This window comes from Bipolaris maydis, assembly GCF_028858645.1.
Source record: "Bipolaris maydis strain C4 unplaced genomic scaffold PSV08scaffold_11, whole genome shotgun sequence".
NCBI classification, from domain to species: domain Eukaryota; kingdom Fungi; phylum Ascomycota; class Dothideomycetes; order Pleosporales; family Pleosporaceae; genus Bipolaris; species Bipolaris maydis.
The window spans coordinates 112,609-126,538 of NW_027093867.1; the positions used below are offsets into that span (position 1 = coordinate 112,609).

Below are 13,930 nucleotides of genomic sequence, written 5' to 3' on the forward strand. Positions count from 1 at the left end.
TGTCCGCAATAGAACGAAATATCGTAACATACTCCGCTTCTTGTCGTCGGAGCTCGTTCCCTTTCTTTGCAAGTCATGTAAGACCTAGAGAGCCGTCCCCGTTCCCGATGCTGAAGGGAAAAGCCATAAGATAAAGAGAGGAGTGTGTGTGTGGGTGTGTGTGGAACGGCAACGGCCCGCAGCCGGTGAGCAAATGGGTACTCTGATAATGCACTTTTGAAACGGACCAATTGTTACTTGCTTGCCCCATCAGCTCCTTCATGCATTCGGGTCATATGTTGGTCTAAACGAGCGTCACAATCAACACTGATGATGATGATGACGCTGACACTTATAGGCGCGTATGCCAGATCCTTCATGAGATATCGCGATGCACAAGTAAATAGCGTCATCCAAGAAAAAAACAAAGTTTATCCTTGAGCCCAACGTGCACAGCATATGGCAAAAAAGTAGCAAATAGGAGCATTCTTGGTCTGGTGGCTTTGCTGCAAGCCACAATTAAATAGGCAGCCTACTTTGGCCTCTGGGGCCCAGACGAGTACTAGGCGAACGGCCCCCTCGAGTTGCGGGAATACCGCGGTAGTCGAGTATAATATTATGGGCCAAGGCTGAATGCTTCGGTTACACAGCAGGATAACTGCCGGATTATGCGCAAGCCGCCTCTACCGCCACCCAACAGGAATCGTGTGGGCTCCCGAGTCCTCCGGCCAAGCCTCGGTATGCCGATGTAAGACTGTGTGGTTAGATTCGGCAGCACCCGGCCAGTGAGGGTTCGAGATGACGGAGTGTCGGTGTGCACTATAGTGATGGGATTATATCGGTTGCCTTGGTTTCAGCCGAGAATCAGCGTCCGTCAGATTCGACGTCAGGCGTAGCCTACACTACATGCATACCAGACGGGCGGGTTCTCCTTGAGTCTTTTTTTTCTATATGGCCCGGCTGTAAGCCTTTGGGTACTAGGGGACTTCGATTAGGAATAGAGTAACAGTCTGAGACAGTGCTAGCATTATTGGATTACAGGTATTTGGGGGAAAAAATGGAACTATGTGCAGAATTCATCCGCATATATCGTGCTCTATACATGTGCACTAATACTAGAAGGAAGCAAAGAAGAATAATTCCGACCAAAGATATTGCAAGAAACAGAACGTAGGATGAAGAAGCAAAGTTGGCCCATTACGCAGTAAGTAAATGCATAGACTCATCAGGCTCAAAAACTAGAACGCTGGGCCGCTCTTGGAACAAATCTATACATGCAGGTAGCCCATGTTTGCATGCATAGCCCTCCATCTACAATGGATTGCTTAGCATTACACCTGCCGAACGAGACGAGCTTTGCTTTTATCCAATCGCCAAACTCCTAGCGGGGGCCAAGAAATCTGGCATATTTGCGTAAATCGTCGTGTACAGAAAATAAGATATTAAACCTTTTGCCCGTGATTGCCGCATAAAGCGCGCAAAAGCTCCTTTGCTTCCCCCCCCCCCCCCCCTCGCCCCGATGAAGCACATGGTACAAGAGGACTGGGCTCGTGGGAGGAGGCGCTAGAGTCGTTCCAGAAGGTCACAATGGTGAGCTATGGCAGGCTGAAAAAAAAAATGGGTCGGGTGGCAACGGGGTATATGTCGAACAGAGTGTGAAGAAGGGCGGCGTAAAACGTTGTATCGGGGAAAGGAGGCCAACGATCTATTCCCCTTTCCTGTTGATGGACTTGAGTTCAACTTCACTGTCATTTCGTCAGTCTTTTCTGATTCGGCGCCCCAGCAATTCTGCCGTAGTAGTTGACATGGGTAGAAGGACGGAAGGTGAGCTGTGTGTTGGTCAAGCGAACAACGCAGTTGCCAGATACCACGAAGATAGGTGTTTGTGGCGCGGAGACTGTTCCGGAGATGATAAAAGAAGAAAAAAAAAGATTGGGTGCTTACAAGATCAATGTTGCATCTGCGGGGATGTGTCCAGGAAAACCACTATGATCAGGACAGTTAGCGATATGGCTCCGAGACGAGAAATTGGAGGCTGCTGATATCCTAGTCATGCCAGACCAGCGGCTACAGCGGTATGTTCATTTTGGGGTACACAGAAAACCAAAACGTTGGAGTTTTGTCCAGGCTCCGAGCCTTGTGGCATGTGTCGGCCGCTTCTGCGGCCGTGGGAGGCCGGTCGTTCGGTTTGATCCCGCGGTCGGGCTCATCAAGTATGAAGTGCACACAAATCGGACTTACCGAGCGCCATAAGCATAGTCACTGTATTGCACATGGTGTTAGCAAAAATACATGCAAGTGGTGTACCCGCAAAAACTACTTACGATGTGATTTTGAGGATTGCTACCTCACCCAACGACATGGGGGGAATATCCTCGGACCCCAAAATGCCCTCGTCCCAGCCTGCATGTTGGAGTCAGTTGACGTGCACACCTCAATTTGCCATTTGGCATGTGTGGACCGGGCTGGTCAGGATTGCAAGGCGCATACCTCGGATGACTCGGCCTGCGCCGATTAGAGTCGTGAGATCGCCTCGACCTATTGATGTGTCGAATCTAGCATTTTGGTTAGCAGGATGCCCCAGGTCCATGTGAAGGCGTACACGTTGCCAATCTACTTACTGTGTTCCCTTGTTGTCTGGTGCCTCGTCATCGTACAACCATCCTGCAACCCTGGTCAGATTTTGGCATTGACGTGTGGATGCTGGCAGAAATACCGGTGTATTCAACACAAATCTCGTCGTGCTTCTTGGGGAAGTCTGTTCCATTGCCTGGTTTGGCAACAATCTTCTCGACGCCCATAGTGTAAAAAGAATGTGCTATGTTCGTGTGTGGCGTTGGGGGCGCAAGTATGTTGTAACGGGCGGGATGCTAGCGTGGACAAAAAGTCGAACGTTGGTCAAGTCTAGTTATGATGAAGAGAAAAAAGGAGCTAGAGGAGTGCAGAAAACAAGAAGTGCGTGAGGAAGTGGACAAGGCAAAGATTTAATAGCAGGCGCAAGGTGTGGTGGTGCTTTAAGGAAGATGCTCCGTGTATGCTTTGGCAAAAAAGCTTAGGCTTAATGAATGGTCTTTGCTTTGACAAGAAAAAAAGCAGTCCGGGGGTTTGCAGCACAGCTATGGGATAGATTGGCCTGCTCCGATCCGTCCAGCATACCCTTTAGCCCCCCTTCGCATACGCATCCGTTCCACAGCTTCGGCTCGAAGGTAATTGTGGGCTACGAACCACAGCCGCCATAAGAACCTGACTGTCTCCCGGGGAATCCTACCCGACGCTCGAGCCGTTTTGGATGTCAGAAGTTTGTAAGGTTGGTCTAGCCCTTTGAATGGGTTCGTCATCTGCAACATCCTGGCTGACACGCGATGTGGGCTCCACATCTAACATGGTCGATGGTTGTACCCGTTCCTCAACTTTTCCCGCGACTACCGAGCAGCATGACGGCTTTCCAACACCGCCGTTTGCCCAGCGACGCGGCGGCTGACCCTGCATCCACGCGGAAGGGAAAAAAAAAAGCAAGACATTCAAAATTATTTTTGGGCCGTGGTAGGATAAGGAATGATCTTGAGGACGTGACCAACTAGGATGATGGGACAAAAAGGAAGCAAGGGTGGGGACAAAGGGTTCCTTAGTGGGGTGCAAGGCTACAATTGTCAAAGGCCGCAACGTGCGGTGACTGTCACCACGAAGACGCTCTTCGTCACAAAGAATGCACGGCACGACTCTAAAACCTTAATCCTGCATGGAGGAACGGAGGGATGGGCGCAAGAAAAAGGCCGACACTGTACCTCTCCAGAAAGTCGCACGACCTGAAAAAAAAGGAAAAGCGCCTATAAACGCCGTAGGGCTAAGTCGTTGACGAATAAGCTACTACCGCAAGTTGTATAGGATGTGATTCGGCAGCCAAACCCGCACCAGTGCGAGTCCCCCTGACTACTCGAGGCCCGAGAAGGCAACTGGCGGTCTTGTAGTATTTTAGTAGATTTCAGAGTGAACAAAGCTAACATCGGATTTAGGGAAAATGCAGGACCGTTTGCTTAAAAAAAGCAATGTTCGGTCCATTTCACGGGGCGACTGGCCGTATTACTTACGTATATTAGGTAGACTAGTTTAACAAGTACGCAACCCCATGGCCTCAAGAATCTAGCGTTTATGTCTCACAGGCTGGAATGACGAACACAATGGCTCATCATCATTATTCGCATTCACCCCCATGTGCCGCTCCAAAATCCCTTTGTCGAAACCGTGAGGCCAAGGGGCCCAACAAACCCTAATCATCTCGCGGGTGGCATGTCTCTGGACATTTGCCAATCACAGTAGAAGCGGCAGCACTGCCGGTTGCCGTGCGGTGCTAGACCCACCCGGGGAACAATCGTGTTTGTAGCGTCTGGCGTTGCAAAACAGCCAAATGCGGAGCAGCGGGCTATCGTGCTTCTCGCGGCAAACGCGAAATTCACATCCCTGAAGGGAAAAAAACCAGGCACGGGTAGCGTGGGGCTGAAGAGCAATTGCCATGGCCATTTACACGTGGTCTTTTCGACCGTGCCTTTGCCATGGCCTTCTTCAGCCCGCCTTGTAACCTACGGACAAGACGATCTTTAGCCCTGTGCGCTGAGTCGGGAGCCCAACGATACGGTCCGGGAGCAATGCAGTCTTTGTATTGGCTAGACGAGGTGGGCTTGCAGTGGCGGCTGAGTCGTGGAGAAGTGATCACCCCCACGCATATGGAGTGCAGCATCGTGAACATTAAGCACGTGGCCAAAGTCAAGCTACAGGACAGGTGCTAAACCACTTGCAGCCAGCAAGAATACGAGCCGACGATTGTCATCTCCAACATGTCCAATGAAAAGGTTGCGCATTGCTTGTAATGTAGTAGGTACCCTAAAACCACCGTTGCGCAAGGTTCCGCAAGGCTATTGCTCCGGTCGTAAGACCCGCAACGTTCAGCACAAGAGCGAACCCTCGTCAGCGGCGCACCAAAAGTCGGGCCACGACGAAGCCAACTTCAGTTTGATTTCTCCCAAAACGGCAACTGCACCAGGTCGGTCAGAGCAATGCTAGCAAAGCGAGTGTCTTTGCCTTGCTCGGCCCGCTCGACGTAGTGTATGCGGTCAGTCCCTACAGTCTGGATGAAGGCAAGGAGCCGCGCATAGTTTGTGCCAATATGATCGATTCCATGGCTGTCGTCAGACATGACGAAACCGCCTCGCATGCGAAGGAACATCTATAAACGACCCCAAATCAGTTCATGTTCAGCTCGCCGCCGAGCTCGGGCAGATGGCGGTGTGACTGACCTGACATATTGGCAAGCACGGATACGGCTCGGCCAGACCTTTGCGCAAGCCGGCAGAGTTGAGTTCGAGCAGACCGCCATATGAAGCAATGAATGCCAGGTTTCGCTCGATCTTTTGCCAAACACCAGCCATGCCTTTGAACCCATCGTCGCGGTGATCGCTCAGCAGACGGATGAGATCGAGGTGCCCGACGACTGGGGGCCGCAGCGCCTGCAGCATCTCCCATTGAGAATCGAAATAGTCTTCAAACAGCCTCTCGTCTGTCCCGCCCGCCTTGTCCCTCGCCTGCTCGTACATTTTGCGGTCGTAGTCGATGGGAATCGTATGGACATGGTGGACAGAGCCCATGAAAAAGTCAAATGCATGTTTTTCGCGGACGCTCCGAATCAGCTCCAGGGTCGACGGACGAATCCATTCTGATTCAAAGCCAATCAGGATCTGTATCTGGCTCGAGTACTTATCCCTCAGCCGGTTGGCTTCGACTATGAAGTCGTCGAATAGCTTGGCAAGGCTCTCAACCGTGTACGACTCAGCTTCTCCGGGGTAGAAGTCTTCGATTGGCCGGGGTATATGCTCTGTTAGCGCAAAGGTGTGGAAGCCCTTGGCTATGGCTGCCTGGATGACCTGTTCGAGCGTGTCCTTTGCATGGCTACAGAACTGGCCAGAGTGACTGTGATGTGAGTATGGCATGGTTGGGTTTATTGTCGCGGTTGAGCTTCTGGGTTGGGAAAATTGTAGTAGTAAATGTGACTCGACGCTGCACCAAGACGCGTTCTCCTATCGACGCCACCGCACTAAAGACTGCGCAACATGATTCAACGTGACAGAGGCGACCTGATATAGGTGGTTTACAGACTGGCCGCATACTTGCTAGCAGCCGTGTCTCGCGTCTCTTCCCGCATGTGGTCGTCGTCGCGAAGAGGAAGCGTGGTGTAATCCTTCAACGCCGATTCGTCGGTTTTGTTCGGCATGTGGGTTGACATCGCCCCGAGGTATCTGACTGACTACCGTGCCACCTCAATTCATGTACCGTGACCGTGTTGCATCCGGGATATGGTTGTAAAAAAAAATATTACAAGCCAATCTTAAAGTTGCAAGGTACACGAGAAGGCTGCGAGCGAGCACTACGTATCCATGGCTAATCACAATCAGATTCTGATAGATGACCCCGCGTGCTTGGTGAAATCCGTCCTGGAGCCGGACGATACGCTACAGCCGTCAAATCTAGTCTACCAAAGAATAGAATCATACTGGAATTCGTGTAGGAATTGAAATTGCTCTTGGAAAACGGCATTCACATTTCCTGGGATTGTGACGGTCATCAGCCATTTGAATAGCAGGAGCCCAGCGAACATCAACGATACATGTACAAGAAGAAGAGAGAGAGAAAAAAAAAAGCCAATTAAACAGAACAATTTCTCGCAATTCCAAACACCCTAGGACAAAGCATCCAAGGAAAAAGAAAGATTAAACAAAGTCTCCATATCTCAAACACCTTCTAAACCGGAAAAGCCCATCACCATCTCCAACCCAACACCTCGACCCAGAAAAGAAAAGAAAAAGAAACATGTCTTCCAACCCCCCAACCATCTACTTCGGCTACGGCTCCAACCTCTGGCTCCACCAAATGACGACGCGCTGCCCCTCATCGACATACGTAGGCATCGCACGGCTAGCCAAGTACAAATGGATGATAAACGAACGGGGCTACGCCAACATAGTCGAATCCAGCACACCCTCAGACCACGTGTACGGCCTCGTCTTCAAGCTCACACCGGACGACGAGCGCCAGCTCGACAAGAACGAAGGCGTGCCCGTCGCCTACACCAAGGAATACCTCGGCTGCACATTCTGGCCCAGTGCGTCTCCCGCCGAGAAAATCAATGTCGGCGATGCGCCCAGCGAGACGGATAAGCGCGTGCTCGTGTATATTGATCGGGAGAGGGTGGTGCCGGGAGTGCCGAGGGACGAGTATGTGTATAGGATGAATCGGGGGATCGAGGATGCGGTCAAGTGTGGGGTGCCCGAGGAGTATGTGAAGAGGGTTATGAGGCAGTTTATTCCCGAGGATGAAGGTGGGGAGGGCGAGGGGGTGGGCGAGTTTGCTAAGAGGCAGGCTGCTCAGTTTCAGGATGAGAGTGGGGTTATTGAATAGAGGAACAATGTAAAAAACACGCACACACACAAGTAAAATAGAAGAGGAAGAGAGAGAGAGAGAGAGAGAGAGAGAGAGAGCAAAATATTTCAAAAGTCATAAAACGACTAATCATTTCATACCACAACTAGACCCTATCCTTTGTTGGCAACGAGATCCTGCGCTGGACAAAAGCCAATACCAAGACAATCTCCCCTCCATGATACTGTATTCATCCATTCCCTCACTTCTACACCCTCTCCAATCTCACCAATACCCTCCCCCCCCTCCCCTTACATCAACATCACTTTACAACTCTTCACGAGCCCGACGGTAGCTGGCCTAATCACCACAACGCATCAGCTGGGGGAAGGGAACCTAAAAGTCAGACGACTGGTGTCTACGCACCTCCTGTTCAACCTGCAGTTGCTCAACAACGGGTGCCAATTCGGATAGAATCTCGTATGCCTTCTTGTGGTACTCGAGTTGGGCAGCAATGAGGTCAGCAAGGTTGCGGAGTGGTTCCGGAGTGTCAAGGACCTGTTTGTCAAGAAGAAAAAAGAGAAAAAAAAGTCAGTAAATGTATCTCAGACCAAAACAGTTTCACAACTTACATTCTTCATGACACCAACAGCCTCCTCAGTCTGGCCAACAAACTCGTCCTCAGCCTGCTCAATCTTTGCTCTTGCCTCCTCGGTCAAGTCATCATCCAGGTTATCCTTCTTGGCGGGTTGACCAGGGAGGGTAAAGGCAGGTCCCCTGGCGTTGGCCTTGGTCGCATCAAGTGTCAGTCGCGAGTTTTCGACAGCCTTGCGGGCGCGTGTGGCAAACTGAATGTTGGTGTTGAGCGTGGTACTCCACCCAGCCAAGAAGCGGCTCTGAATCTGAGCGTCCTGCGCCAGACGTGCCTCGCCAACCTTCTCACTAGCAATGGCATACTTCTCAAGGGCAGTAGCGAGCGGGTCCTCGCCTGACGACGTTTGCTCAGAGGTGAGCATGTGCGAGGCATTCAGGGCGGCGCGGGCAACAGCATGGCTGAAAGTCTTGGGCTGGGGCTTTGCCGAGGGAGGGGCAGTAAGAGCCGCCTGGGCTTCGGCGGGCGATGTAGCGCTCGAGAGCAGATTGACCTTTTCTGCGACGGTTCGGCCGAGGTCGTTGAAGGACTCGCGGATGTTGGCTGGGTAGTCGTAGGCTTCGTTTGCGTATTGTGAACTAGGCAGTCAGGACATGGTTTCTAGGCGAAATACGAGGTGTCGTACGTGACCTGAAGCATAGTCGTGTGCACCTTTTTCAGCGCATCGACTCGCTTCTCGAGCTCAATGTAGTCCGGAGGCAGTTGAGTCTGTCATGAGCCGTGTTAATGGTGCACTTTGCTACAGCGCGGATGCCCTCGTGAGATAGCACACGGACTCAATCGGGAGGCTGCGCACCTTGTCCTCGACATTGCCAACCTGCTCCTTGACATATTGCTGTGTTCGGGCAGCCCAGGGGGTAAAGGTAGCGCTGTAGCAACCGTGTCAGTCCAAGTGCTCCTATCAGGTGCTGGGGTGCAGGCAAGCGGCGAGGGGGGCGCGGGGCTGTACATACGAAATGTTCTTTCCGAACGCCGAAATCTTGCCAAGGTTTTCCATTGCGGTGTAGCGGGGTTACGATATATCAAGACTCTGCTCGTGGTTGTTGTCGAGGGCGGGGCGTGGCTGTTGTCGTGCTCTTACGACTTTCATGTGTTCTCCGCCGCCGTTGCTGTCAGGGCGGCGCATGAGCCCTGCATTGCACTAGTCCTGTTTGGGACCATATCGACCCTTTTGCCTGGACAAATACTCTACAATGCATGTGTTTTTCCTCGATCCATGTGCTGAAGTGTGTATAATTTCAGACAGAGAATGTTGAACAGTACTCATTCTCGTCATGCTACCATTATCACAAAAGTAATACTTGGCTATCGTGCTGTACGTAAGTATGTGCTTCATAAAAACCACCATCCCCTACTGAGCATGGGATGCTATTGTGAGTTCCGCTAAAAGATGCTTTGTTCAAAAAAATAAAAAAAGACACGCCGATAAAAGATCAGCACGCCACAGGGGAAATGTATACATATTTGGCCCCACTGGTTGTCTCACCACCACTAACCCTATAGCAGGGAGTGATACAGGAGTCATGTAGACTGCATGCAAATGCCTGAAACTGCATTGCTGACCAAAAGCAGTTCCGATCAACAATCTGCAGCTGGATGCGGTGCCATGTAAGAGAGAGGAGAAATTGCGCCATGAATAATGTCCTTGATTGCTAGAAATATAAAGTCATAGATCATTAGTAGCCATCACATGCAAGCTTGGGATTTCGAATCCTTGGTCAATCCGCTTTTGATTGTACACGGTTACTGATGCCGTGCAAATGCCTCACAGCCCTTCGTATTTCATAAACGGCGACCATATGTGGAGGCTTCTTAAGCTTTGCATCTGGATTCTGCGCACATTTCCATCCGCCGCGCGAGTCATTCTCCTCGTGCCTGTGAATAAACTTTCCATGCCCATGCCCATGCATGTACATGGTGCTTGGCCTCTCCATACTCGTAATCTGGTAGGTAGGGAACCTCCAACACCCGATCGCCGTCCGATGTTAAAACTAACGTGCGCCCCAGCATGACCCGCAGCAATCACACCGCATAAGTGGACCCCGCTTTCGCTCCATTCTTCCTTTTCTGTAGTGAGCTTCCCGGGGGGATCGTGGCCCTGAGATGTGATACCAAGGCAAGCCATTACGTCTCGTCCACGCAAGCCCAGTTGCACTTGCCAGCCAGTGTGTGACAGGACGCCTCTCGGGAGACATGACCGGCGGTACAACTCCGGGAAGACCATAAGAGTAGAGTGTTTCAGGTAGAACATGTCCTCTATTGTGATATACACAGGCGCTGCATCAAGAGACATGGGCAGACCGATAAGCGTCTTTTGGTACCAACAAAACATACGCCTCCCAATTGCTTCATTGCAAGCGTCTTGATAGCGCAGGTAGCTTCATGCGAGTAAGCCACGTTACTATACAGAGTATTGATTTGGTACACCAGGCGAGCAACTCTCCGCGATGGACGACTTCCGATCACTTCCGTAGCCCGATTGCCAATCTGGAGAGCCGTATGCAGAGCCCAAGCCGTCGGCACTCGTGACCGTCATGTTGTCAGACGTCGGCGAGTCGGATATGGTGAGCGAATTGAAAACACCGCGCATCTCGCGCAAGTCCTCGGAGACTTGATCTTTTGGCGCCTGCGTGCGGTCCTTGATAAAGTCCTTTATTGAGCGAATAATAGGGGGGCACCCTTCGTCGTCGGGGAGCCACCAATCTGATGGCGGTGCCCCCATGGATTCAAGCATACGGTTACGGAGAACGTCAGAGTAGATGTATCTAAAGTCGTGTAAGCATAGTGAAACATGCGCCAGGATTACCTCTTGCAGGAACCAACAATTCCCAACCTCTTGAAGGGGGCAGGTTGTGCTTACCCTGATGCTTCAATCTTGGTAAACGTCCGACGAATCCACTGTATGGTCTTTGGGTCCTTGGGCAGAAACAAGACGGCAATCGCAAAGCTGGTTTGAGCCTCTAGTAGGGCGCCTGGAGGCGCGTCTGGATAGGCGCACATGGCTTCAAACATCTGTACTGCTTGATACGCCAATCTATTGTACTCGGGATCTATGGGCTGCTTCAACGCCATAGACGACGATATGGCATACATGAACTGGAGGCCCCACATGTCCATGTATAGGAAATTCGTCGTCCATAATGGTCCACCCCAAATGATGTCTGGTTCGTAAGGATTGGTGATGTCGTCGGGATCCAGGGTTCCAGGGATGCTGTGAACCTTGTGGCTTGGATCCAGTAAAACCTGCGGAATGCATTTCGGCAAGGATTTCATTCTTTCTTGAAGCGCGGGCAGCTGGGTCATGAATTCTTGAGGACTAAGCAGTCCTTTACTGGCCCTTGCAAAGAGATCGTTCGAGTCCTTTGCTACCAGCCGGGAATACGCAAAGCGCTCTTCGTACTGCATCCCCAAGTCGTCTGGGTTTTCCTTGACTTTTTGGACGTATGATTCGTGGGCAGCGACATACCATTCCCTGCCCAATGTTGCCTCTCCGCCCGACTGGAAGCCTACAAATAGATCGAATCGAACGTACCAAAGAAGTACCTTGGACAGGAAATCCGACTTTGTGATGCTCTGTGGTGTAAAGAGGCGTGTGAGCATGTCAAATGCAGCTTTCTGGTGGCCCATGAGATTGACCCAGTCACCAAGCATTTCCTATTATCCTATTAGAAGAGTGACGTCAGTCCGACAATACTGCCCTTACCTCTATGCTTGCCAGCTGCAGTATGGTCAAGAAAGTAGCAAGACCCTGCTTCTTGTTCTTCTCAATCGCCATGCGCAGGCGCGAGACCGACTCATTGTAAAATTGGAGAAATGTGGATATGCGACCGTCGGGCTGGGACAGGGTATGGAAATATGCAGCATATCCTGCAACGGCATATTTGAGAGGCTCAAACTTCATAACCCAATGCATAAAATCGCCTTTGAGCCAGCCACGTGTGTCGCGCTTGAGCGAGTAGTGATGGACACTCATGTGGTTGCGGAAGTAGTTGAGATAGAACTGGAGGTCTCGGGTCGAGCCCTGGGCGGGCTTCGTGGGTTGCGCACTTCCTTTCCGGGACAGTGATGGCCGTACAGTGGGCGGGACAGTGGATGAGGCCTCGGTCGATGGGGAGACACTCTGGTCGAGGTTCGAGCCAGGGGTGTAAGACGAGTCGCGGTTGTCTTGGCTTCTTGACGTGTCGTCGTCGTCATAGTCGACGTAGTCTTCTTCCTCATCTTCGTCCCTTATGGATGGCAAGCGTTCCTTGGCCTCTTCTTCACGGTCCTCGGGCGACGAAATGTTGTCGGCAGATGAAGACTTTGCAGATTTGGAGCCGCTGCGGGTAGATTTCTGACTGGATTGTGAGTCGGGATAGACGCATTCGCGACCTCCCTTGTGACACCCTGGTGAACGCTGTCAGAAATCAAGCCCTGTTTCAACGAGTCAGAGGCAGAAGCAAGCACTCACTCTCGCAGACGGGATGGTTTTCGTCACACTGCTACATGTCAATCGCGCTGGCCATTTGGCGCAAGTGGATAGAGAGAGAGAGAGAGAGAAAAGGCCACATACCTTGACTCTACGCTGTCTGCAGGTAAAGCATCCGCTTCGTGTTCTGCGGTGCTTTACCTGCTCGCCAGGCGCGGGTCGGCGACGCGCGCGGCTGTTGGCAGCATGGACTGAGCCGATGGGGCCAGATGCATCATCATATTGATCAGGATAACTGGGCTGACCAATGTTTTCGTATTGCACAAAAGGTCCGGGAGCTCCTGGTTGGAAGGGGTTGTCTGGCATGGCCATGGGATAGGAACCATGTCCGATCATCGTCTGCGGGGCATGCTGAACGTTGTTGTTGTTATTGTTGTTATTGCCGTTGTTATTGTTGGGAATGGAGTTGTGGTCGATGTTGTAGTATTGGGGCGGGATACTATGGCCTGGCGGGGGGTAGTATCCAGACATGTCTTACGAGGGACGAGGGTGGGAGAGACTGCGCAGTGAGGGAGAGGGCAAGAGAATGCGGTGGCAATGATGGAAGATTGGTGAGGATAGTGGTTGCAGGAGGAGGGCCAGCGTCATTCGGGTGCAAGGGTCTGGGTCCGAGGTCGATCGCCGTGTCAACGGGTGTGACAATGGCTCGGGCGTCAGGTACGGGAAAGTGAAAGGATATAGAAGTAGGAGTAGGCTTGCCGGAGCCGTGGGTTAGTCTAATGCAGGCTGGTTTGGGCGCGCGGGTGCAGGCCCCCAGCTAGCAGCTAGGACAGGCGGTTCAACTACGTCTCCGGTAACCCTGAGTGATGGCCACACACGGGACCAGGTAGACTGCGCGACACTAGAAAAGGCTGGCAATGGAGGCATATGCAGTACCAATCTGGGACCAGAAAAAAAGGGGGGAGTGAGGGGCCGGCGAAGGGGGAGAGTGGGGAGAGAGAGAGAGAGAGAGAGGGAGAGACAGGGGGGAGGAAGTGATGAGTGTTGGTAGAGAGGAAGCACAGCAGGGGGCGCAGGTTCAAGGTTGTGCAAGAGCGATAAACTGAGAAAGATGGTATGAGAAATATGAAAAAAAAAAAGAGACAGAGAAGTTGGAGCTAGAGCGAAGAGGGCGAAGGTCGGTGGACAGAGAGAGAGACAGGCAGAGCAGAGAGCCGGCCCGAGCGAGAGCAGAGGCGTGTGTCTAGTCCTGGGAAGAAGCAATGGTGTATGTCCAGGAAGGGATAGTCTGAGGTTCATCAAACGTCCGCATCTGAGAAGCCGGGGTGCAGTGAAGGGGAAAAAGCAAGCCCCAAGCTCACTGCGCTGGTCTCCAGGCCGCTGTGGGCCGTGCACGCAAACGCTTCCGCCTTCCGCGCAGCGCTGGAATCCCAGGACTGATCGCTCTGGGCCACTCCCAGGCCGTGCAAACAGGTCCACCCACC

At 52.0% G+C, this 13,930-nt stretch overlaps 5 protein-coding genes across 5 annotated transcripts; 1 reads left to right on the plus strand and 4 right to left on the minus strand.

Annotated features, from left to right (window-relative positions):
• Positions 1 to 1,476: 1,476 nt before the first annotated feature.
• Positions 1,477 to 2,957, minus strand: PSV08DRAFT_316747 (uncharacterized protein). Its single transcript, XM_014218619.2, has 7 exons — positions 2,696 to 2,957; positions 2,601 to 2,643; positions 2,470 to 2,534; positions 2,304 to 2,382; positions 2,221 to 2,241; positions 1,924 to 1,965; positions 1,477 to 1,724 (listed from the first exon to the last, which is right to left on the minus strand). Exons 1-7 carry the CDS (start codon positions 2,778 to 2,780, stop codon positions 1,685 to 1,687), a joined length of 375 nt encoding a protein of 124 aa, XP_014074094.1. The 5' UTR covers positions 2,781 to 2,957; the 3' UTR covers positions 1,477 to 1,684.
• Positions 2,958 to 4,815: 1,858 nt separating this feature from the next.
• Positions 4,816 to 6,127, minus strand: PSV08DRAFT_316760 (Polymerase/histidinol phosphatase-like protein). Its single transcript, XM_014218618.2, has 2 exons — positions 5,271 to 6,127; positions 4,816 to 5,200 (listed from the first exon to the last, which is right to left on the minus strand). Exons 1-2 carry the CDS (start codon positions 5,958 to 5,960, stop codon positions 4,982 to 4,984), a joined length of 909 nt encoding a protein of 302 aa, XP_014074093.1. The 5' UTR covers positions 5,961 to 6,127; the 3' UTR covers positions 4,816 to 4,981.
• Positions 6,128 to 6,837: 710 nt separating this feature from the next.
• PSV08DRAFT_411204 (uncharacterized protein) lies at positions 6,838 to 7,468 on the plus strand (the record flags this gene model as incomplete). Its single annotated transcript, XM_014218617.2, has 1 exon — positions 6,838 to 7,468. The coding sequence occupies one exon, from the start codon at positions 6,838 to 6,840 to the stop codon at positions 7,423 to 7,425; it is 588 nt and encodes a 195-aa protein (XP_014074092.1). The 3' UTR covers positions 7,426 to 7,468.
• A 47-nt stretch (positions 7,469 to 7,515) lies between these two features.
• PSV08DRAFT_316767 (BAR domain-containing family protein) lies at positions 7,516 to 9,083 on the minus strand. Its single transcript, XM_014218616.2, has 6 exons — positions 8,992 to 9,083; positions 8,835 to 8,907; positions 8,664 to 8,746; positions 8,019 to 8,616; positions 7,813 to 7,944; positions 7,516 to 7,746 (listed from the first exon to the last, which is right to left on the minus strand). Exons 1-6 carry the CDS (start codon positions 9,033 to 9,035, stop codon positions 7,714 to 7,716), a joined length of 963 nt encoding a protein of 320 aa, XP_014074091.1. The 5' UTR covers positions 9,036 to 9,083; the 3' UTR covers positions 7,516 to 7,713.
• Positions 9,084 to 10,439: 1,356 nt separating this feature from the next.
• Positions 10,440 to 12,812, minus strand: PSV08DRAFT_185358 (uncharacterized protein; the record flags this gene model as incomplete). Its single annotated transcript, XM_066091911.1, has 4 exons — positions 10,440 to 10,803; positions 10,899 to 11,692; positions 11,742 to 12,371; positions 12,591 to 12,812. 4 exons carry the CDS (start codon positions 12,810 to 12,812, stop codon positions 10,440 to 10,442), a joined length of 2,010 nt encoding a protein of 669 aa, XP_065948645.1.
• Between the last annotated feature and the right edge of the window lie 1,118 nt (positions 12,813 to 13,930).

Bases quoted from the DNA above. Each gene is read 5' to 3' on its own strand.
- PSV08DRAFT_316747 (XM_014218619.2), bottom strand. From the start codon at position 2,780: ATGGGCGTCGAGAAGATTGTTGCCAAACCAGGCAATGGAACAGACTTC. The intron at 2,644-2,695 runs GTATTTCTGCCA...CCAGGGTTGCAG, and splicing joins GATTTGTGTTGAATACACCG to GATGGTTGTACGATGACGAG. The intron at 1,966-2,220 runs GTAAGTCCGATT...TCCTGATCATAG, and splicing joins GACTATGCTTATGGCGCTCG to TGGTTTTCCTGGACACATCC.
- PSV08DRAFT_316767 (XM_014218616.2), bottom strand. From the start codon at position 9,035: ATGGAAAACCTTGGCAAGATTTCGGCGTTCGGAAAGAACATTTC. The intron at 8,908-8,991 runs GTATGTACAGCC...CGGTTGCTACAG, and splicing joins GCGTTCGGAAAGAACATTTC to CGCTACCTTTACCCCCTGGG. The intron at 8,747-8,834 runs GTGCGCAGCCTC...GGCTCATGACAG, and splicing joins TTGGCAATGTCGAGGACAAG to ACTCAACTGCCTCCGGACTA.
- PSV08DRAFT_316760 (XM_014218618.2), bottom strand. From the start codon at position 5,960: ATGCCATACTCACATCACAGTCACTCTGGCCAGTTCTGTAGCCATGCA. The intron at 5,201-5,270 runs GTCAGTCACACC...GGTCGTTTATAG, and splicing joins CGTGCTTGCCAATATGTCAG to ATGTTCCTTCGCATGCGAGG.